At 36.7% G+C, this 22,967-nt stretch overlaps 1 protein-coding gene across 1 annotated transcript in view; it reads right to left on the reverse strand.

The window, feature by feature from the left end:
• Positions 1 to 22,967, reverse strand: part of LOC106457672 (plexin-B-like) — an 88,247-nt gene that overhangs the window by 24,331 nt on the left and 40,949 nt on the right. The window contains exons 4-8 of the mRNA XM_022383692.1: positions 19,966 to 21,312; positions 15,216 to 15,392; positions 10,966 to 11,100; positions 10,390 to 10,401; positions 5,260 to 5,327 (exon numbers count right to left, since the gene is read on the reverse strand). Coding sequence (XP_022239400.1) covers positions 5,260 to 5,327; positions 10,390 to 10,401; positions 10,966 to 11,100; positions 15,216 to 15,392; positions 19,966 to 21,249 — 1,676 coding nt within the window. The 5' untranslated portion in view covers positions 21,250 to 21,312. The remainder of the gene's footprint in view (positions 1 to 5,259; positions 5,328 to 10,389; positions 10,402 to 10,965; positions 11,101 to 15,215; positions 15,393 to 19,965; positions 21,313 to 22,967) is intronic.

Raw genomic sequence — 22,967 nt, forward strand, 5'->3', positions numbered from 1 at the left:
TGTTATGTTAAACTTATATTAAAGTTTTTCTATATTACCCATTCAAGCCGTCTCAAAGCAATATCAGTTAAATGTTCCTCCCATTCCTAAAAAAAAATAAAAATAAAGTGAACTTCCATCCTATCTGAACGTTCATAAATGTTTTCCTAAAATATTACAAGTCGGTAGAGGGCGTTTCAGATTTTGTTAACACTTATACATTACAAAATAATAATAATTATTAGCGCCTTCAAGTACGATATAACGTTTCAAAGTATGGTCTTATAAAGGTGAATGAGAATGACGTCACATGAGTCAATGGGAGTTCAGCGGCTTAGCAGACACTACAAAAACAGTACATAGGCACCTCTCACTAAGAACTAGGGCCCCTTAGTTATCCCAGTAAAAAGTGGGAAAATTACCTCTCTCTCTCTACGTGCTTCATCTGCTCTTCCAGGAGCACAGACAGCTTATCCTTTTTTTAATCTCATTACTTAAAGTTTTCTTCTTTTGTTAAGCACGATCCTTTTTTTATTCTCCAGTTCGCATGGCACGTTTTAGTTACAAGAAACCATGGTGATAAGAACTTACAGAAATCTGCACAATGGAACATCGAAGACGTTACTGAAAAGTATTCCCAAGAAGAACCTTCAGAGAAGAGAGGTTTTCTAGCTGAACCTCAATGGAACAAGTGATAATCAAAACTTGACAGAATGAAAATCGTTTGGACAAAACGATGATCACATATCCGGCTGTATCAAACGTCACTTCCGCTCTTCGAAAGACTGCATTCAGGAAACCATCAGACATAATGTTGTGATACTTGGCGTGTAAAACGATTTGACTATGTGGAAAATAATGCACACAGTTGTGTGGTATGATGACGTCATAGTCACGATATATATATACATATAGTACCTACGGATCTCCGACAACCTATGACCCTAATTATGGGCTGTAAACCTTGGCCTTCGCCTTCCCATCTCTGCCTTTACCAGTTCTCATTGACAAAACATAAATGAAGACTAATACCTTAAATCCTTGCCAAAATTAATAATCTCAGCCCAAGAACTATTAATCAGGAATATACGTCATAATCACATGCAAGCAGTTTTGAACAAGAGACTTATATAGTTGTGTGTTATGTTATGATGACGTCATAGTCACGCTATATGTGGTACTTACGAGTATAAAAACCATTTCTCAAAATCATATTCAACCAGTTTTGAATATTTTTGTCCACAGTCAGTTACTTTAATGAGAAGGCCATGTCAGGCCGATTTTGTGTTTTGGGAGAAATTGTATAGGAGGCAGCCAGTTTCTTAGATACGGTGATTGTGGTGGAAATATTAAAATTTATTGGTATTTTTAACTGGTCACTGAAATAACATAAGACCTACCAAACAGGTATCTAGTCCCTCGTTTGGGTTCGAATCATGCCAAACAAAGCAAATTGTAATAGTTTGTTTGTTTGTTTGTAATTAAGCACAAAGCTACACAATGGGCTATCTGTGCTCTGCCCACCACGAGTATCGAAACCCGGATTCTAGCGTTATAAGTCCGCAGACATACCGCTGTGCCACTGGGGGGCAATTGTAATACAACTGTTGGTAATTAACTATACAATACAGGCTGACAAATGTAAACTTTTACTAGAATATTGTCTCCATACTAGCTAATACTAAGGTCTATCTGCTGGGAGTAAATTCAGTATATATCAATAAAGCCTCATTCTCAGCATCCTTAATTAAAGAACTGCCAACCTTTTATGCTTCTGATATCAACTTTTTATGTTTAGCTTTCAGTTGAGATACAAACAATTTCCCCTGCGATTCGGTAGGGAAGGTCGAAGCATCACGACAGTCAGCAGTAGGATGAGCAGACAGGAACACTTTGAAAGTAGCTACAGGCATAATATTGTATTCGGCTTGATGCACAATATCTACAAAGGTGGTTCTAAATGGTTCCTGAATACCTGTGAGCGTCATTTGGAGACTTTCATGCTTCTAGTGCTTAACCGTTAAGCCCGTGATGTGCTGACGGATTTCAGTTACCTTACCACTTCAAATCACTTTACGCAGCCCCAACGCTAATAAAGTTCGGGAAATGCCTTCTTTTCAGCCAATAAAAATGTCCAAAAAATCTCAGTTCAAATTAAGAAAAACCGGATTGGGTAGGTTTTTATTTTCAACAATAATGTCCCCCACTGGCTAGTGAGGAGCCTGTTTAAAATTATTGACAGAAATCAATTTTCTAATATGTTAAGAAAAATTAAAACGGGAAGGGGGCGTTTCTTTATAAATGGGCTTGACATGGTATTGTTGGTTAAGACACTCGACTCACAATGTGCAGATCGAGGAATCGAAATCCAGCTGCAATCATGCTCGCCCTTTCAGCTGTAGAGAAATTAAAATGTGACGGTAAATCCCATTATTCGTTGGTAACAAGTAGCCCCAAAGTTGGTGGTGGATACTGTTGGCTGGTTGCCTTCCCTGTAGTCGACAGTTCAACATTAGGGACGACGGTAACAGCCTTAGTAGGTTTACAATAAACAAACAACCAACGACCATTTTTTATGTTTGAAATGTATATGTACAATAAACATTGTTTGTTTGTTTTGCTTTTAAACACAAAGCTACATTATAGGGTATCTGTGCTGTGCCCACCACAGGTATTGAAACCCGTTTTTCAGCACTATAAGCCTAGTGACTTACCGCTGAGCCACTAGGGGGCTACAATAAAGAAACAGAAATAGAAAGAATGGCGAAAGAAAAACATGTATTTTACCTTAGAAGAGGATACTCTGGGTAAATAGGTTGAAAAACAACAACTTTAAGAGACTTTTTTTTTACTGGTTCTAAGCAGTTAGTGGAAGATTAATTACCTCATTTGCAACATAAAGTCTCGTATGTAGACTAGAGGTGAAGAAAGAATAAAATGACAAACTATGAAGATAAATAGAGAGAGAAAATTTACAAAAAAAATTGCTGCAGCAAAGCACTCTTAACTTTATTCCATAAAAAATGAATTAAAGAAATCATACGTCTTATATAAATGTTTATATATCATCTTAAAATCACGCCACCTTCATTGAAATTCTATGGAATTGTAATAGTTTCGTGACGTTTAAATGCCAGCTTTGAATGCCCATAAAATGAATATTGTAGTAAAAAATAACGTATATCTTTGTCATGGTTAGAAGCCTGCACGATCACTTTAGTCTGTAATTATTAATTAGTTTATATAGATATATTATTACTAGATAGTAATTACTAACTAGTATATATTCCACGTTTTGTCTGATACTCAGCTGCCGTCTTCAGAGAAATCCTGAGAGGGTTTCTAGTGGTAGAGGCCAGGATTCGATCCTGGGTCCACATATTGCATCATATTGAGTAATTGTATGGTTTTGCCTGTTATAACTGTAAAGAACCGACAATCTGTAATCCTAATGATTTTTTTTCGTTAATTTTAACTTCTGATTGAGACAAGTTACCTACATAGATGTGAGACTTTGTGTTGTTTTAGTAAAGTCATTGACCCACAAATAAATTGATTCATGAATAATTTAGATAAGTGTTTAAAAATCCGGCGAGGTACAGGGACTTAATTAATAATGTCCAGATTACTAGACTTATTACAAGACCCCCCCCCCAAAAAAAACAAAAACAAAAAAACAAACTAATATGATGATGGTAACTCTTGGAAGATAAACGTAATTATTTAATTATATTTATGTATCTTATAAAAACCTATAACAGGTTCTTAGACTGAAGTTTGGACTCTTTATTATATATATATACTACAAGCCGGTTTTGTTCTTGTGTTTGTGTAGGATTATGAATCAATACGTCCGTTTAAAGATTACTTTTTAAAGAAAATTAGAATTCTGTTATGTAGTGTGATGATGTAAGCTGACATTGCTGTGGTCAGCTCAAGTCAGCAATGACACAGCAAACAGCACACTACTGAACATTACAGCCCATCACACTTTATATGAAACAGACTAAAAACATACGCATTTCACATGCAGGAATAACTCACCAGCGGAGTTTACAAACCAAGCTTCACGTCTGATATATACGTCAGTGTATAGGTAGTTTATTGATCTACCACTAGGGCATTACCTTCTACATTTTTTGTAAGATGCAGTTCCTGGTAAAACATCATAGTTTCGTACACAGTAAGTTCGAACGCTGTACATCACGTGCATTGTACAGTTATAACGGTTCAGAGCAATACACTTATTCTTTGAAATTTCATGATAGTCTTAAGCAGAATGTAATTATGAAATACGTGATAGAATTGATTCTGAGTTTTCTCCACGTATTGAACTTTAACCATACTCACATATAGATTTGAACCGTAACCTTTCATTATAACATAAACTTATTTCTCCTGTAGTGCCCGGCATGGCCAGGTGGATAAGGCGCTCGACTCACAATCTGCGGGTCGCGGGTTCGAATCCGCATCCCACCAAACATGCTCGCCCTTTCAGCCGTGGGGGCGTTGTAATGTGACGATCAATCCCACTATTCGTTGGTAAAAGAGTAGCCCAAGAGTTGGCGGTGGGTGGTAATGACTAGCTGCCTTCCCTATAGTCTTACACTGCTAAATTAGGGACGGCTAGCGCAGATAGCCCTCGTGTAGCTTTGCGTAAAATTCAAAACAAACAAACAAACAAACAAAACATTTCTAGAGGGGTTGTATGTATATATGTATTGCCTGTAACAGTGCATACCCAATACTTGTGGATGTCTTAGTCCAGTCAGGATTCATTGTGCCTTGCACTTCAAATCATCTCTGCTGTTAATGGTACTGTGACAAAAGCACACAGATATCCTGAAACCCACATTCCTTCCAAAACATACTTACTTCTGGTGACACTATAGCTATTTCTCGATCTCCAGGGTTTTCACTCTCTTTCCCATCTAAGCATTGAAAAAGCTTGCTCCAGTCTTTTATACCTCACTCAAATGTCCTTGGCAAATTCTAACTTGCAAAATTCTCCATCAACTTCAATGCCTCCTCTATCTAGGTACTGTATATGAGCACCTCATTCAGATAATGTAATCACTTTTTCTCGACAAAGCATTTGTCATGGGTTTCTATAAACAGGAGTTTTGTGATTATTTACAATTTACGTTGCAACTTTGAACGTGGTTGGCATTACTATGGTTATATCTTCGTTTATATTTATAAATTACTTTAACAACAAAAAAACGTACCGATGGGTATGAATTCTCGAGTTAATATTTCTACTACGGAGGCCTACCAGACCTTTTATCTTCAGTCTCTGCTATCTGGTGTTTGTCAATGGCCAGGAGAGGGATCACTCTCAGTTGAAGCTGTCCATAATATGAGCCATTGAGAGATTATGACATATATGTGGACCGAGGGTGTGTCTCTGGGGGTTCTAAAGTGGCTTTTGCAAATGACCCGGGACCAGCTGGGGAGAATTTAGACTCGCATTTTCCAGCCAATTGTTTTACTAGGTCAGCCTCAACAGAGGATCATTTTGATCAGCCACCTCCATCCCCTTTTTTCAGTTGGTTACTCGGGTTTGTGAGGTTTTGGGGGTCTGTCCTATATTCCTTCCTTGTTGGCAAAAAGGACAGCAAGTGATTACTTGGTTTTCCTCCTCCTCCTGATATTGCTGTTCATACTGGGAGATTTGCTGCTCAGTTACACAATGGGGTAACTATGCTTTATCCCCCACCTTTATTGGAACAGCATGCTTTGGCTTATCACCGCCATGAGGAGTTATATTTACATTCTCAATGGATGGGCCCCCTGATGGACCTTTGGGGGTCTAGATTGGAACCTGTGATCACTTTAAACAGATCACAGTTTCCTCGGATTCGTCTTACTCTCAGAACTATCCTGAGGTATTTATCTTCTCCCCTCAGGGAGTTACGGAAAGCTCCTTTTCTCTGTCCCATGTTGCTTGCCAGAGTTCCAGAGATGTTAGAATCACGATTTGATTCAGCTCGTTTACATTATTCTTTATTGTTGTTGGCTTTTCGCCTTTCTGGTGCTAATTTGAGTGTGTCGGCTCGTAGTGTTTCCCCACCCCTCCTTATGTTCCCAGGTCTATTGGTTCCCATAATAGAGTTCGTCCATATTCTCAATAATTTTCGGCTCGGGCGGACCATCGACAGTGGCATCAGTGTCTATCTCATGAGCAGGGAGTGGGAGCATGATTACATCACTTTCTGGACATATGGAGTTCTTTTACCAGGGATCCATGGGTACTCAGTGTTCTGGCTTCAGGGTTGGTTATTCAATTTACATCACCTCCACTATTGTCTGCACAACCTGTTGCCTTTTCACCTCCAACAGATCCATGGTGAGTGGAGCTTCGTTCCCAGACCATAAGAGAGTTGTTAGTCAAACAGGCAGTAAAGAGGGCCGAACCCGTTCTTCCGGCATTTTATTCCTGTTTATTCGTTGTACCCAAGAAGACAGAAGATTATCATCCAATCATCCATCTATCTCGACTCAACTAATTTGTAGATCCTCCTCGCTTTACAATAGAATCTTTTCTCAATCTACATTGACACTTCATACCAGGGCTCTGGATGACCAAGTTCGATGCTACTGATGCTTATCTCCATATTATTATAGTAGAATCTTCCTGGAGGTTTCTCAGATTTGTGCACAAGGGTCAGGCTCTGCAGTTCAGGGCTCTACCTTTTGATCTTGCATCAGTACCTTCTATCTTATGCAGAGTTGTTCGAGTTTTTCTTCGAAACCTGCATTCCTTAGACCTGTGCATACATCATTATATGGAGGACTGGCTCCTTCTGACACTATCTCGTCAGTTAGCAGAACAACACTCTCAGATTCTCCTTTCAGAAGCCACAAAAGCAGGCTTCCTAATCAGAATGGAGAAATCTATTCTGTCACCAATGCAATATCTCGTCCATCTGGGTGTGTTTTTCAATACTCAATTAACTCGTGCTCAACCAAACCCTATCAGATTTCAAGCCATGCAAAGAGCCTTCGTGCTTTTACTTATGTCTCCTTCTCATACTCTGCAGATGGTTCTCTCTATTTTGGGGATGTGGGCATTCCTCAAGTCTCTTATTCCTTTGAGTTGAGCATATATAAGGTCCCTTCAGTGGTCACTGTGCGACCAATTGATCTTGCATTCCGATCTTTAGATCATCCTTTCTCATTACTCAGGGGAAACATCGTCAATTGCAAATGGTGGTTGGGTCAGAACAACTACTATTGGGGTACCCATTCCACCACCTCGTCCCGAGATCTGTCTGTTCACAAATGCATCTCTTCAGGGATCGGGAGCTTATATTCAAGGTCTGGAATTCTAGGGTATTTGGAGAGAAGACGAGTTTATCCTCCATATCAATGTTCTCAAACTCCTTGCAGTACACTGGGCAATGGTTCAAGGTCTGTCTCTTTTGAAGGGTAAAATTGTCATGATATATTACGACAATTCCAAAGTGGTATCTCAGATTTCTCGTTAAAGAGGCACACATTATTGAGACTATTGTTTTTGTACCTTGGATCTTTCCTATTGGGTTCATTCCCATTGTATCAGTCTTTTAGTATGTCATGTTCCAGGAGTGATGAATTTACTTGTCTCAATGGAATGGATGCTAGATCACACGGTTTTCAGTGTATTTGCTCTCAATTCGGGTCTCCAACGATCGATGCCTTTGCAACTCATTGGAATTCTCAATGTAGATGTTTTGGTCTCTGATACCTCATCCTCAAACGTTGACAGTAGATGCATTCAGTCAGGACTGGACAGGTTTACATCTTTATACTGTTCCCTTGATTAGGCTATTGTCCCAGGTTCTGACTATGGTTTGTTCCCCTCCCTGTGGATATTAGCTATCTCAAACGTGGTTTCTGCTTCTTCCATATCTGCAGGAATGTCCACCTCTACCTCTTCCACTTTGGCAGTTTCTGTTGAGACAACCTCGATCAGACATTCTCCATCCAGATGTTCGGAAACTCAGTATTCATGCTTGGAAGTTATGTGGTCCTTTGCTTGACATAAAGTAGCATCTTGTTGTCTTTTCGTCTCATTTTAGATACAAGTCAGCCTAGTTAAAGATAAGCAAAAAGCATTAACATAAAGATGCTGCTTCTTGCTTCCAGTACAGTCTGCCTTATTATGCACTATAACTGTGTTTTGTACTGAAATGTTAAGAAGATTTTTAGAAAACTGCATTCTTCTGATATGAAACTATTATGCTCACATAATAGCTTTTCTCGACTACACAGGTCTGTGATGGTTTTATTGTCTTGAAACTTTTACATGTTCTATCCTATATGCTGAATCCAAAAATGTCCATTTTTTCCATCACGTACAGATTTTTCACAAATGTCGTATGTATTTTTACATAAGTAAATAATTTTCATTGAAATTGGGTCACATTTTGTTATACTTAAAATGTTGACAGTCACTGGCTATAGATTCTTCTCTACCAATCGCAACATGAGAGTCTTATTGTTCGTTCTAGAATCCACGAGAAACACACCACTAGTATATAAACAAGCTGCATGACGTGTGGTATGGTAATAATATTTGTTTGTGCATGCACTTTGACTTTTTTTCAATATTTTTTATTCATTGCTATAGCAATAAGTAGTTGTGTAAATGACCCAAACATATTCTGTTATATTTGTGGGGAATTTGTTTTAAAGAAACAAAGGCAAAACAGTACAGAATTGGTGAAAAAAGTGTATTATATGTATTTTGGAATAAAACTTTGGGACCAACACAAATCATGTGCTCTACACAAAGTTTGTATCGAAAAGTTGAGACAATGGCCTAAAAGTAAAAAATGTCTGTCTTTTGGAACTGTAATGGTATAACTTGAGCCTAGAAACCACGGAGATTACTGCTAATTTTGCTCATGTAACGTGCAAGGCTAGAACACTCAAAATAAAAAGGAAATTTCTTATCCGAACCCTCAGTCTACTATAAAACCTGTTGCTAATGGACCTTATGTACCTGTACCTACTCCATCAGAGACTCTTGATACGGCTTCATCTGATTCTGATTTGGGCCTTCCAAAGGATAAAAGGATTATTCAAAGATTTTGGGGTCCAGAGTTCAGGCTAAGAACTTACTTTCTCCAGGTAAAATGATGTCCACGATTTCTGTACCACACACACAAAAACAAAAAACATGGAAACTTTGTATAACCGAATTGTTGACCCAACAACATACAAAGGACTTTTTAAGACTCCACAAAGTAGCCTACCATGTTCTTTGTATTTGACCTTATTAAGAAGTTCAAGATTTTCGTACGTTTCCTTCAAGTGAACCGAATGAGCAATAGGAGCATATAAATATACATGTTACCATGGTGAAGACCTTTTAGACTTCTTTTGGAGGAATCAATGAACAATCGCCATTCACTTGGCCCATAGACTGCAGCTTCTAGCATTGGTATTAATTCAGCAATATTGTTACAATAAACCAGTGAACATTCTTGTGAAAAGTATGGCTACGTAAATTTCGAAAATAATATTCTTTTTTTTTCTATCACGTAAGGTTTTTACAAATCGGGAAAAAAAAGTCTTACTTAGTTCAATTTATTATTTCGTTTACCACAATGAACATTTTTTATTATTATGTTTATTAACAAAAATACAAACAAACTGAAGAAAATGGAAGAACATTGATGTCAAACGAATATACACCCTCATTCATCCTGATTTTTTTTGTGAAATCTACGTGTTATGGTTTTTCTTTTATGTATTACGTCTGGAGCATCTCGTTTCAATGACCAGCAGTAATCAGTCATCATACTGATGTTTCAACCTTCCCTGGTACCTCCTCTCCATTTCCCTGATAGCTTGATGAAACCTTTCCCTTTGTTCTTCGCTGATGGCACCGAGATTTTCGGGGAAATAGTCAATATGTGAGTGTAAGAAATGAACTTTCGATCTCATATTACAAGCCAACTCTTTACATTTATCGAGCATGTTATTGACAATATTTTCGTAATTTAAGTCCTTGTTGTTTACTAAAAATTTGTCAGTAACATCTTTAAAGGCAATCCACGCTTCTTTCTCAACCTTCCTCATCATCCTTTCGAACTGATCATCCGAAGACAATTTGCTAATCTGAGGTCCAACAAAAATCCCTTCTTTAAGTTTCGCTTCTGAAAGAGCTGGGAATTGCCCACATAGATAATTGAAACAGTCGCCATCTTTGTCTAAGGCCTTTACAAACTGCTTCATGAAGCCCAGTTTTATGTGAAGTGGAGATAGTAGGACTTTCTTTGTGTCAACCAAACGTTCATGTTAATATTTTTCGATCCTGATATCAGGTTGACTCTGCATGGCCATTGCTTCTTTATCCAGTGCTGATTTCGTGCTCTGTTGTCCCATTCACAGGTTTTAATAACGGATTTTCCATAATTCAATAACAACTTTTATGAAGTTTAAATTCGCAGGCCTGTGCAATTAAACGTTACACAAATAATTCTATATTAAAAACTAGAAACAATGAAAGGTAGTTTGGGTTGGGGTTGTTCAAGTCTTAATTTCTATGTACTTTAAAAAAGTATTTTATCGCTCATCAAATGGCGTACTAACATAGATATGATAAACAGAAAAACGATCACAAAAAGAATAAAATTCTGAGACATGAAAAAAAAAGAATGTTCTAAGTAACCTCACAAAGCTACCTGTCGGTATAAACGACCCTGCATGGCCAGGTGGTTAGGACACTCGACTCGCAATCTGCGGGTCGCGGGTTCGAATCCCTGTCACACCAAACATGCTCGCCCTTTCAGCCGTGGGGGCGTTATAATGTGACGGTCAATCCCACTATTCGTTAGTAAAAGAGTAGCCCAAGAGTTGGCGGTGGGTGGTGATGACTAGCTGCCTTCTCACTAGACTATCACTGCTAAATTTGGAACGGCTAGCGCAGATAGCCCTCGTGTAGCTTTGCGCGAAATTCAAAACAAACAAACCAAATCGTTATAAAAGTGTTTAACTTACTGTATATGGTGAAAGAACATAAACAAATTTCTTGGTGGGATCCAAATGTAGATCAGAAGTAATTGGATTTCCAGGATCAACAACAACTTCTTCAAATTCTTCTGCCATCTCTCTGCTGCTAAGAAGCACCTACAGCAAATACACGCAATGCCGTTTGTAACATGTTTTCTTAATCACAAGCACAGAGAAAAAATATATTTGAATACAAATAAAACTGTACACAACCTTAACCCAACAAAATGCGAACGTAATGCTATTTCTGAATTTCTTTGAAGCATATAAGCCCTAGAAACAAAGGAACGAGTACATTATACACGTAACATGTTCTTAAATTTAAAAAAAAATCATATTTGCTCATAATACTTTTTTCGGGTGAAGATGATAAAAAAAGGTCCAATCTCCAGATACACACGGTATCTCCTGTCACAAATGTAACAACAACAACAAAAACATGGCGGTATCAAAGTAAGAATGTTCTTTAGTGTTTTACCAGAAAGATGTAACTAGATTTAAAAAAAAAGAAAATATTAAAAAAGAGCATCTTTGGCCACCGTACCTCTCTTATCTATCGTGTTCATTATTTTTCTAGTGGCCAAAGATTGTGAGAGATGCCGAACAGGAGCTCTTTGAAAGCTTTTATCACGTAGAACAATGAAAATACAAAGGAAACATGAAAGAAGCCGCCACACTTATTTTAATTACCACATGTGTTTATACACGAGTTAGCAAAACCTGTGGATTTCTTTTCATTTTGATGTAGTCGCTCTTTATGTTACAGGAAACAAGAAATACCAGCGGCATGCATTAAAACGTAAATGTATTTTGTACAACAAACTCGACATAGTTAATTATCCTGAACCTGTAATGTTTATATTAAATAAGCTTATATGCATAATTTTATTTTCAACTAGTAATGATGCTTTTGTTACTCTAAAGGGGGCGCATATGAGCTTTCTTCAGCAAAGTCTTTAACCCCTCAATTTCCATTCAATTGTATAAAACCAAATTCACGAGAATTCCGTGTTTTGTAATGTCGATATGAGCATCTCTGTACGACACAAAATAGACAGAGTTGCATCAGCTTCTTATCTATCTGTTGACATTTTTATAATCCTTTATCTCGGATCTTTTAACATGAGTCCTTGTGATTTACTAGTTTATTATCTATAAATACGGTGGTTTATCTGTAATCATTTCGGGATATTCAGTTATATGTCACCTAAAAAGATGTCATCCATATATTACACTCTGAACCGATTTAGTAACATCCATTAAGACATAAATGAGCCACTGTTAACATTATACACGTCTAATGATAGTGTGTGGAGCACACATTTAATGTAAAAAAAAATAAAATAAATAAGTCTGCTTCCAATCTCGTGTATGTGTGTGAATGTGATCACTCAAGCTTCTAGTGACATAGAGGATAAGATCCGGTGTTTAGGAATATAAACATTTCGACCAGCTAACAGAACCTCAACTGTTCCAAATGTAAACAAACGGGTCCAATTCATTCATTCCGCTGGGTAGATAGATAAACAGATGTCTTGCTGAAAAAGAGCTTTATAAGCAATATTCTGCTGTGAACAGAATAAACGTATGATGAGACAGTTCATACGATCCACAGAAAAAAGTAATAAAAAAAAGGGATTCTCGTGACTTCCGCGGTCAACGATCACAAATATCTTAATTTTTGAACGAGCTAAGCGTGCAGAAAAATCTATAATAGCGAATGTTTAAAGCAAATGTCCTTTTTATCACATTCCTATCAACTACAGCACTCATAAGATATTCGTTCATTCATACAAAAATGTCTTGTAAATTCTAAAACCTGGTTCAGTACAACATTATATTATTGGTGTAGTTTTTATATTAAGCGCACACATAAGTGCACAAAACTCCACTCTGTGATATTCTCGGTCATCGAATTAGCTGTGCTAATGAAGATTGACACTGACTGAAACTGCAGCTCTCGGCTCTTCGCGGTGTGTATGGGTTTTCTGATTTAATATTAGGTTTACGTTTCAATTCAAGAACTAATGATAATTGGCTAGTTCGTCATGTTTTACGTATTACTTGTCAGTACATTCTTTTTTTAGCACAGGTAATAGTTTTTTAATTACTTACTATTATAAGCGCGTAACTCTATAGAAACCACCTTTCTTGGCTGGCTTATCAACACCTTTTGATTTCAAGCACGTGGTTTTGTTTACATCAAGCTTTATTGTTCAATTTGTCAACGTCTTGGTTCTTCAAGTGAATTTAGTTACACCTTCTTAGTTAAATAAGTTTGCCATTTCAGACAAATAAATTTCTTTACACCATCTTTTATTGATCATATTTAGTTCATATGGATTTTTGTTAATGTCATACGTTTTGTGTTTGTTGTGTTAGCAGCTTGCTACTTACTGCACGTGACTTTGCTAACCCTAAACTTTTTTGCTTGCTCACCATAAGACTTCACTTACACCATCCTTTTTGTTTGTTTTATTGATGGCTTAAAAACGTCGTTTACGGCCAACTTTAATTACTCAATGTCTAGACAGTAAAATTTGCATCTTCAACATCCTCGGTTTCCAATTCTAAATACCAAGTAACTGATGAAAGCTTCATATAATGCTGCAAATCTTGAAGGAAAACAAAACAGAAACATGAAACAAGGATTTCCAAGAAGTGATGCTACATGACAAACACTATACAAGAGTATGTTTCTTTGGGTGATTTTGCAACATTTAGCTACTGTGTGATCTATTCAGTCCTCGTGCTTATCACTTCTTTACAAGGTATTAAGATTCAGATCAGCTTCTAGAAAATATCAGGCACACAGAGCTGAATTATCTTTAAAGATACCACAATGTGTTGTTTCCATTTAGTCTCATCCAGTACAGGTGTTTCTTGATCGCACGTGTTTGTCATAACGATAAATCTTCACGCTTAAGCACTTATGGATCTGTCGGACAGAGCCTTTTATCTACACACTTGACAACACAGTAGTGATGCTTGTATTCCCACTAAGAGTGTAACATCGGTGTACAGCGGTGCTAAATTACTTGGCAACGGTTCAAACATAAGCATATATGGCACCATATTAACAGCAGCAAAGACAACTGGCCAGATACTAGGTTAAGTGGCCAACAAAATTAGATAGATTTGTTTTCAAGCACCAAAAGCTAAAAGTTACAGCGGTTACTGATACATTAACAAACTAAACAGTAAACAATTCTGATGTTTATACGTGCTACATCTTTAGTTGAGTAATTACTTTTTAAATTAGGTGTAAATAAAACCCAACCAAAGTTTTCAAAGTTTATTATAGGTAGGAAAACACGTTCTTAAATAAGCACAGGTTGGTCGTGAATTAAAAGGTACAGTTTTATTGAATAAGCTCTGTCCAATGAAATAGGGGGGGGGGGGGATTGAAAGAGGGAAAGCAAACAATAATTCAAACCGACAAATCTCTGAACTATTTTTTACCCCCTTTCCATATCTTCCTCTTTCTGTATATAAAAAAAAATAATATATATATATATATAAATCAATATACAATGCTATGCAATACATTAATTGTTCATATGCACTTAACATCAGCACTATAAAATAATAATGAACTTAATATAAATCAAAAACAACATAATAAAACTTAAACTCAAAATCACGCCTCCGCTACCATTCCTTACTGTCGTCCTTAAATCATATATATACACACACACACAAATTCGCTAGAATATAAATTTTTCACTTAAATACATTTAATTTTGCTTTCAACACACCATAATTATTGCTTTTAGACCTGTAGAAAAAGAAACGATAACAAAGTTTAACAAAACTTTATCAATCCCGACGAGTGCCAAAACATGTGCGCAAGAACGTGGTTTATATGTACAATTAATTATTCTCGTGATAGGAAGCACCTATGTAACTTACAAGTAGCCAACTGTAGGGAACACGTTGTTCTAAGCTAGACTGCAACCAATCCACACGAACAACACGTAAAAGGGAACGGTCACTTAAAATATTGTGTTACAGGTGAACATGAAACTGCTTTAAAAAAAAAGCGTTTTGTTCCCCTACCACAGATAAGCAAATAAAATAAGGTACTAGTAACCTGATCCTCCTTTTAGAGAAGTCTAACTGTATCTTAAGATCTTTCAAAATTAACGGGTGGCACAATAGAAAGCCAATAGTAAATTTACAAAAATAGACTTTTAACTTTACAAACAGTAAGTGGGACAATGTGTCCTTACCTTTTTCAGGCGGCCATCTTTGGTCCCCACAAACGCCACAGTGTGCTGTGCTGTTATGGTTGTGGTTATCGCACTGTACGTTACATTGTTATCGATGAGAGCAGCAAATCCTGTTATGGGGACTGAACCGTTGACCTTCAAGGCTTCTTTACAAAAGTCAAACACGTTGCCCCCTTTCTAGGAATAGATGTACGGGTGTATTCATAAATAAAATCAACACATATATGAACAAAACTTGTTTATTTCAGACAAAACAAGGTTAAAGATTAATAAAGAAATACTCAAGATTTCGCCCAGTTAATTGGACATCATCATGCTCGACTTACATTATACTTATTTGCATACTGGCCTGAACTCTTACGAGGCCTAACTACTGATACTACAATTCATTCACACGAGTCTTAATAAAACCAGTCTTCTAAGTCAACAAAATCCACGGGCTCTGGTTTTAGTGCTACCACTTCACGTTTATGGCTTTACATCAACGTTATTAAATCGACCCTTCTCCTCTTGGAATAGAGCTATTACTTGCAAGTTGGACAGGAAATGAAATTCATTTTAAATTTTTATTTTTATTCCCAATATATTGAATACTACAATTTTCAGCCATGGTTAATAGGAAATAACTGCCAGTTTGTTAAATATTGTATATTCTAATGTATTGATGACCACACACTGACTCTTTTTCAGTAACAATTAGTGAGACTACACTTAATAAAGGTTATTGTATAACAGAGGCGTCAGAACCGTCCACTTTACAACTCCTTCCTACACCAATGTACCATCTAAATAATTACCAGATGCTGCTACACATTAACTTGATACTGTATCCTACACCTGATCCCAATTGTAACATAAACTGCTTACAGAACCAACCATATAATCCATCCAAAACCTGACACACACCATAAGTTGAATATCGTATTGTATACGTGCTGCTTCTATCAGCATCAACCAGACAATATATCCTACACTTGATCCCAATTGTAACATAAACTGCTTACAGAACCAACCATATAATGCATCCAAAACCTGACACACTATATAAGTTGAATATCGTATTGTATACGTTCTGCTTCTATCAGCATCAACCAGACAATATATCCTACACCTGATCCCAATTGTAACATAAACTGCTTACAGAACCAACCATATAATGCATCCAAAACCTGACACACAATATAAGTTGAATATCGTATTGTATACGTGCTGCTTCTATCAGCATCAACCAGACAATATATCTTACACCTAATCCAAATTGTAACATAAACTGCTTACAGAACCAACCATATAATGCATCCAAAACCTGACACACAACATAAGTTGAATATCGTATTGTATACGTTCTGCTTCTATCAGCATCAACCAGACAATATATCCTACACCTGATCCCAATTGTAACGTAAACTGCTTACAGAACCAACCATATAATGCATCCAAAACCTGACACACAACATAAGTTGAATATCGTATTGTATACGTGATGCTCCTATCAGCCAGACGTTATATCCTACACCAGATCCTATTCGAAACATCAGAAAGCAATGTGCTGTAAACTATGTTTGCTTACAGCCACATTGTACCGCAAACACATCATTTCACAGCATCAACGTGCTTTAAACAAATTTATGATATGTTAACAATAGCATTTGTTTCTTGTGTACAGGTTTTGGATATATAAAAAAAAGTTCAATGAGATAATAAACTTTTGGGGACAATATTTTAATTTATGTAATGGCATTTCACTGGCTAGGATATCTAGAGCCCTAACTGGCATTGACTATTAAATCAAAATGTCTGAAAACAAAATCTCAGGTATGAAATATGATAGAAACAAGTTCGGTAATAAATGAGACTGCTTTAAATACTTCATTCTTACTTCGCTGATCACAAGCTATGATTAACCCTCAACTGGTAGGGTAAAATATTTATCATAATATGGCGGGAGTCAAAATGATAAACAAACGATTACAACAGTAAGAAAGAGAACTGCAGCAGCACATCCGCTCTGCTCAACACTCAAGAACTAATTGAGGTTAAAGTACAGAAAATATCAGGTAGAGAACAGCACTAGCTCAATTGGAATATCTACTTGAAAAAATGGACGTGGGTCATTGTGACCCCACCCACTCCCTCTCAGTTGAGGGTTAAGAAGTGTGCACAACAGAATGATATTTCAACTACACTTTGATAGAGGGTGTTGACAGTTGAGGATTTTCCAAAACCAAAGGTCATCTGGGTCACAGCTCCCATAACCAGTTATTAGGAACTAAGTTATTTAATGCGTAATTCCAAAAGTGGTGCCAACCACTACTTAACTGTAACTGTTACTCAGTATCAAACCACAAACAGCCGAGACGGAGTAACGAGTTCTGATACTAGGCAAATGTTCTCGTCGTCATAACTGTCGGTGTTTAAATACACGATGTTCTTTTTTCTTTTTTTAACTTTCTCGAAATATGATACTTTCCTCGTGCCACAAAATTCCAATAATAAATCCATCTGTGTTTTGTAACAAAGAAAGATACTTCGCTGGAATGTCACAGACATAAATGAAGACTTTTTGTGCAGCGTTTACTGTTTCTAATTTTAGAGAATGATACACGTTTCGTAACGTTACAGTCGGGAGTCGATCTGTTTTTAAGCAACATTTGTTGGTGCCATTGAGCGTCCTACTAAATAAGTTATATCTCTTGAAGTAAGTTGTTTTAAATTAATTTTCAATCTTTTCCTCCCTGTCACTAGAAAAGATTATGTTGTTAATGTCTAATAATTTGCGATTTTCTCTGTAAGCGTCACGCGACTTGTGATAGTATCTTAAAAAAAAACACTTTCGTAAAAAACATTCATAAACACTGAAAGGAAATACCTTTAGCGACACACAGTAATTTGAAAATAAATAGTTATATAAATTTGTAAACAGACTTAACCATAGAGAGAACCTTTCTCACGTTGCAGTCTATTAGCAGCCGGGAAAATCAATGTCCGTTTCGGTTGAAAAACTTTCTTCTGTAAGTCAAGTAACATTATGCTCGCTCCAAAAAGAGCACGCACCAATCCCTTTTTCTCCTAAGTTTTGCGAGATTTATTCAAATTAATGATCAGTAACTGGGAATACTATTTTAAAATACAGAAGTTAACAATGATATCCACGTAAGTCTCATGCGGATTTTTGTAACGATCTGAAAGTGGCGCACTTTAAACAACTTTTGACTGAACATCGTGAATTTGCTACTTATAAGACATACTCTAGCGTGATAACCACGTATGGAGAGGTTTCACGTGTAGTTTCAAGGAACAATGTTACCATATGTATAGTGAAATAAAACTTACTGGATTTAAAACTTATATTTGTAGACTTCATAATCACTTTCTCCATCATAAATTTCTATTACTGTTTAATAAAATCTCGCCTATCATGACTACTGCAATGTAAGCTACCACCAGGTGATTTACTGAAATACTCTTCTTATAGCAATATGCGTTCCTAAATCTCGTTAAATACGGTAAGTTTCACTTCAGTCTTGTGGTTGATATATTATTTGTTTCGTAACTAAAATAAATTCACATGCTCTTTTCTTTTTGTGTTACGTAAAGTTTACGGAAATTTTAAATTTTGTTGATAAAAGGTTTGATTTTCAGATTACATGAGAGTAAACTTTCAATAAAGCTAAAGAACGAAAAAAAAAACAAGATTTAAGTTATAGAGAAAATATTTTATCAAGATACAGCTCTTCACCAAGGTAACGCAAAGTTTTAAAGTCATGTTTATACCTAAGGCATATCTTTTACTGAATGATTTATAATAGCCTAACAGTAACCATTACGAAATGTCTTTTCATCACATTTGAATAACGAGAACGACGTAAAAGGACCGGTTGATTGTCACATATATATTGTTTAGTATTGACATATTTAATATCAAACTTTGTGAGATTATTTTTCTATATTCATTGTGATATTCATATTATCTGTGCACAAATATATGTGAAAAGAATCAGAAATGCATAAAGAAAATTGGACAAACTGCTGGAAGTACTCGGTATTTTTCATGGACACTTTTTTTTTAATACTCAGATTTGTAGAATTTTCACAGTGACAATATTTTAAATGATACTAAAAACAAAAAACGCACAAAAATGTCTTCACTAACAATATAACTGTCCATAGAAAACGATGTGAAACTTTCACTAGGAAGTTCTTTTCAACATGACAAAACAACGTAAAGTACCAGCAGTTTCTATGGAAACGTTTATTTATACTGTAAAATTCACTCCTCTCCAACAGTGTACGTCAGTGAGTATAGGGGTTTCTTTTACTGCGGTAAACCCCTGCCAAACTCTAAAGTTTCATATATTTCATCTGTTATAACCTCGTACACACTTGTAGTTGGCTAATACCTATACGTATTGAATATCAAAATCCAATATTAGTAATGTCTTCACTTCCCAATTTGCAAGCACGACAGAAAGCGTCTTCATCAATCAATTGCTCTCACGGGCATGATCATCAGTGAACATTACCCATCAACGTTCTTTCAAATCATAAATGTAAATTTGTAATGTAACTGAAAATTTGCCTTTAGTACATACTTATAAATTTATAACTATAGTTTGTTTTATAAAATCTTCCTATTTAAAAGAATGGCAAGTGATAGTTTTATATATATATTTAACGTGATGAATTACTTTTCAGGAGGCTACTACATTATGTCCAGTAACAAATAATGTATAAAAGAACGTTTACTTACCCCTGGTTCTGGGCAGTCTTTTATACTTCCTGCGATGTAATCCATGTTGCGAGTGACCACACTTCCGTTATAACACATGTGAATGTTTTCAGTAAAACGCTGCTCTATTTCCGCTAAAGAAAAAACACATAGAGCTGATTTTCGGGCTGGTCTAGATGTGTGGTCGGCAGCACTTTGGGCAAATACACCAACCAGGACATCACTGCCTGTAGGAACCTGAAGAGTTTCGGCCAGGTCAGATCCTGATGCCACAAGACTGGCGTCTTGTAGCAGATTGTAGTCGACCCCATCTTCTCCGAGACATTGTAACGTTAACTCTGTATAAGTATTGTAACCAGCATCAGATGTACATACACGGGCCAACCTGGTAACGAAGCCCCACTCCTCCAATGCTCTCAAGTGAGATTTCCTCTGAACCGTTGCAAAGTAGACAAAATCTCCAGAGAAAAATCCGTAAATGTAGTTAACCAGATAGTAGTCTCTAAGATGTGAACTTATGTCCACGCGAGCTATGGTTGAAAAAGACTTTTCAATGATATTGAACAGCTTGCCCTGTCCGTCGTCCAAACTACGACTAGTAACTGCCGGAACCATGTCTCTGTATGGCCCTAAGCGGCTGTTGGTGGTAGCAACGTAAAAGACCCGCGAAAGATGACCGAAATAATGACCCGGACCAATAAAGGCATAAGTTGAAGAATTTTCATCGTTAGCAGCTACAGGAACTGGAATGAGCTCTTCCAAGATTGAGATATTTGTCAAACTATGACGACGACACGCTCCCTGGTGGACACTTCCACAAACAAGTAACATACCAGCTTCATCGTCAATGACTAGAACTTTGTTGAAGTTAGTTGTGGCAACTTTTCGCAGGTTACTACAGTCTGTGGGAGAACACTGGATGCTGTCCTGGACAGGTCCAGTTTCAACTTCCGCTTCCATGTCTAGTGAGCTGTTGAACTGATACAGCCAGTTTGTAGCCCCTACGTACACTCGGCCAGAACGAGGATCCACCACCATGTGAGTAAAGTTTACACTTTCATTAAATGTAGCATAGGACGCATAAATGTTGTTGTGTTCTGAAGCTACTGCCGTGCACCACAAACTTAACACCAAAATACACGCCACGCCCACATTATGAAAAAGTTCCCATTTCCACCTCTTTGTCTTCATTCTGCTGAGTCTTCTCTGCACCTTCGATGATAAGCCAACCTCATCATCACAAAGCGACGTCATCGCTGGTAACAATGGGCACCGAAACAGACTATTCACAGGTGTTCGGTTCATGACCCGGCAGCGAGTCTCTGTCCCGCAATATCTCAGCTTAACATTGACACAGTTGATGTCACCCTATCAAAGACAAAACGAAATATGATTGGTGAAAACGGAAACGCGCAAAAAGGATTGAGCTCTGTATTCGTGGATTTCTTCTAACAAGTTTCATATTTACTCGAATTTCTATAATAACAGTGATGCAACTTAATAACTAGCATCAGTGATGCAGATAGTTTTAGTAGGTATAGGAAACTTACTAGATGACTTGGCGTTAGCTGTATTACAGGCATCTAAATATTTTGCCAGATATCCAAGCATGGTCAGAGCTAGGTAGCGTTGTTTGTGAATTGCTTTAGAATGTTTATTATTTGTCTAATTTTTAAGAATAGTGTAAAAAGACAATAATAACTTATATCAATGAATCTGTGACGAAGAAGCTCAACAGCTGACTTATGTAACATAGTACCTTTTATATGTTTTCCATATACAACATATTCCCAGAAGAGCGGCTCCTGTTGGCCGTCAATTTAAATAATTTTATAAAGTGTTACATAAAGCACGTCGTTTTTATTATAATAACTTTTGTTTGTTTATTTGTTATTAAGCGCAAAACTTCACAGTGGGCTATTTGTGCTCTGCCGACAGCGGATATCGAAACCCAATATTTAGCGTTACAAGTCCGCGGGCTTACAACTGAGCCTTCCTGGCTAGGTTTTCTAACTGTCGGGGCTCATCCATCCCGCGATGCAGTTCTGACTAGCCCGCCAACCACCATACAGAAATGAAAAATAAATAAACAAAACATGAAGCTAGGAGCATACTTTATTTTCAGTTCCTTCCGCTTTGAATCAACGTTGTTTAAATGTTTGTTTTACGTATTACTGTATTAATCTGGTGTTTAAAAAAAACAATAAATTTTAATAAAGCCACGATACGTTTTTCATCGATAAAGGTGTCCAGCCACAGCGACTGTACTTAAAATACTAGCACAAAGTTGGGCAACCCTGACCATGGAAAAAAGTCATAATTTTGCTTTCAGGGTGGAAATAAATGCCTTATAAACATGTCTTATCATTACGAGTTATATAGATGTTCTATGCACGGTTACTATAAGCTAAAAGATTACTTTAAACTAAAACAATATAAAATTACTTATAACAGCACTTCCTTTCTTAGGAAAATTTGGAATTACTTTGTACTGCACATTTATTTAACTCAACAGTAAATTTTACTTGACTGACTCAACTGGTTTCGTAGTCTGTTTTTCTAGGTTTCTTGTTTATGTCCTACTTCTAGGCTTGTTTTCAATGTTAGTTTAAACACGTACTTTTATGCTGATCTATGCTCCACCGAAACCAATGTAGGATCTTTTTTTTTTTTTGTCTTCAGAAGATTCCAATTCACGCCCCATAAGACGACTTGTGTAACACAGAGTAGATGTGGGCGATAAAAGGCCTTAATCCTCAAGATGACATGTTAAGCTAAACATGGCATGCCCTGTGGTTTGGTATTTTAAACATCTTTAACAAAGCAATGTTTATTTAAAGATTTAAAAAAAAGTTAACGTTTATAGAAATGTAGACTATAAGGTAACATTGAAACTTACAGAGTTGAGCTACGAATTATATTGATTCTTACGTCTAGTCAATATAAAGTATTTTGTAACACGTAACGAACGACTCTTATAAGAGTTTAAACGTTCTCATTTTCAAATTACTACACGAAACACT

This window comes from Limulus polyphemus, unplaced genomic scaffold, assembly GCF_000517525.1.
Source record: "Limulus polyphemus unplaced genomic scaffold, Limulus_polyphemus-2.1.2 Scaffold360, whole genome shotgun sequence".
Taxonomy (NCBI): Eukaryota; Metazoa; Arthropoda; class Merostomata; order Xiphosura; family Limulidae; genus Limulus; species Limulus polyphemus.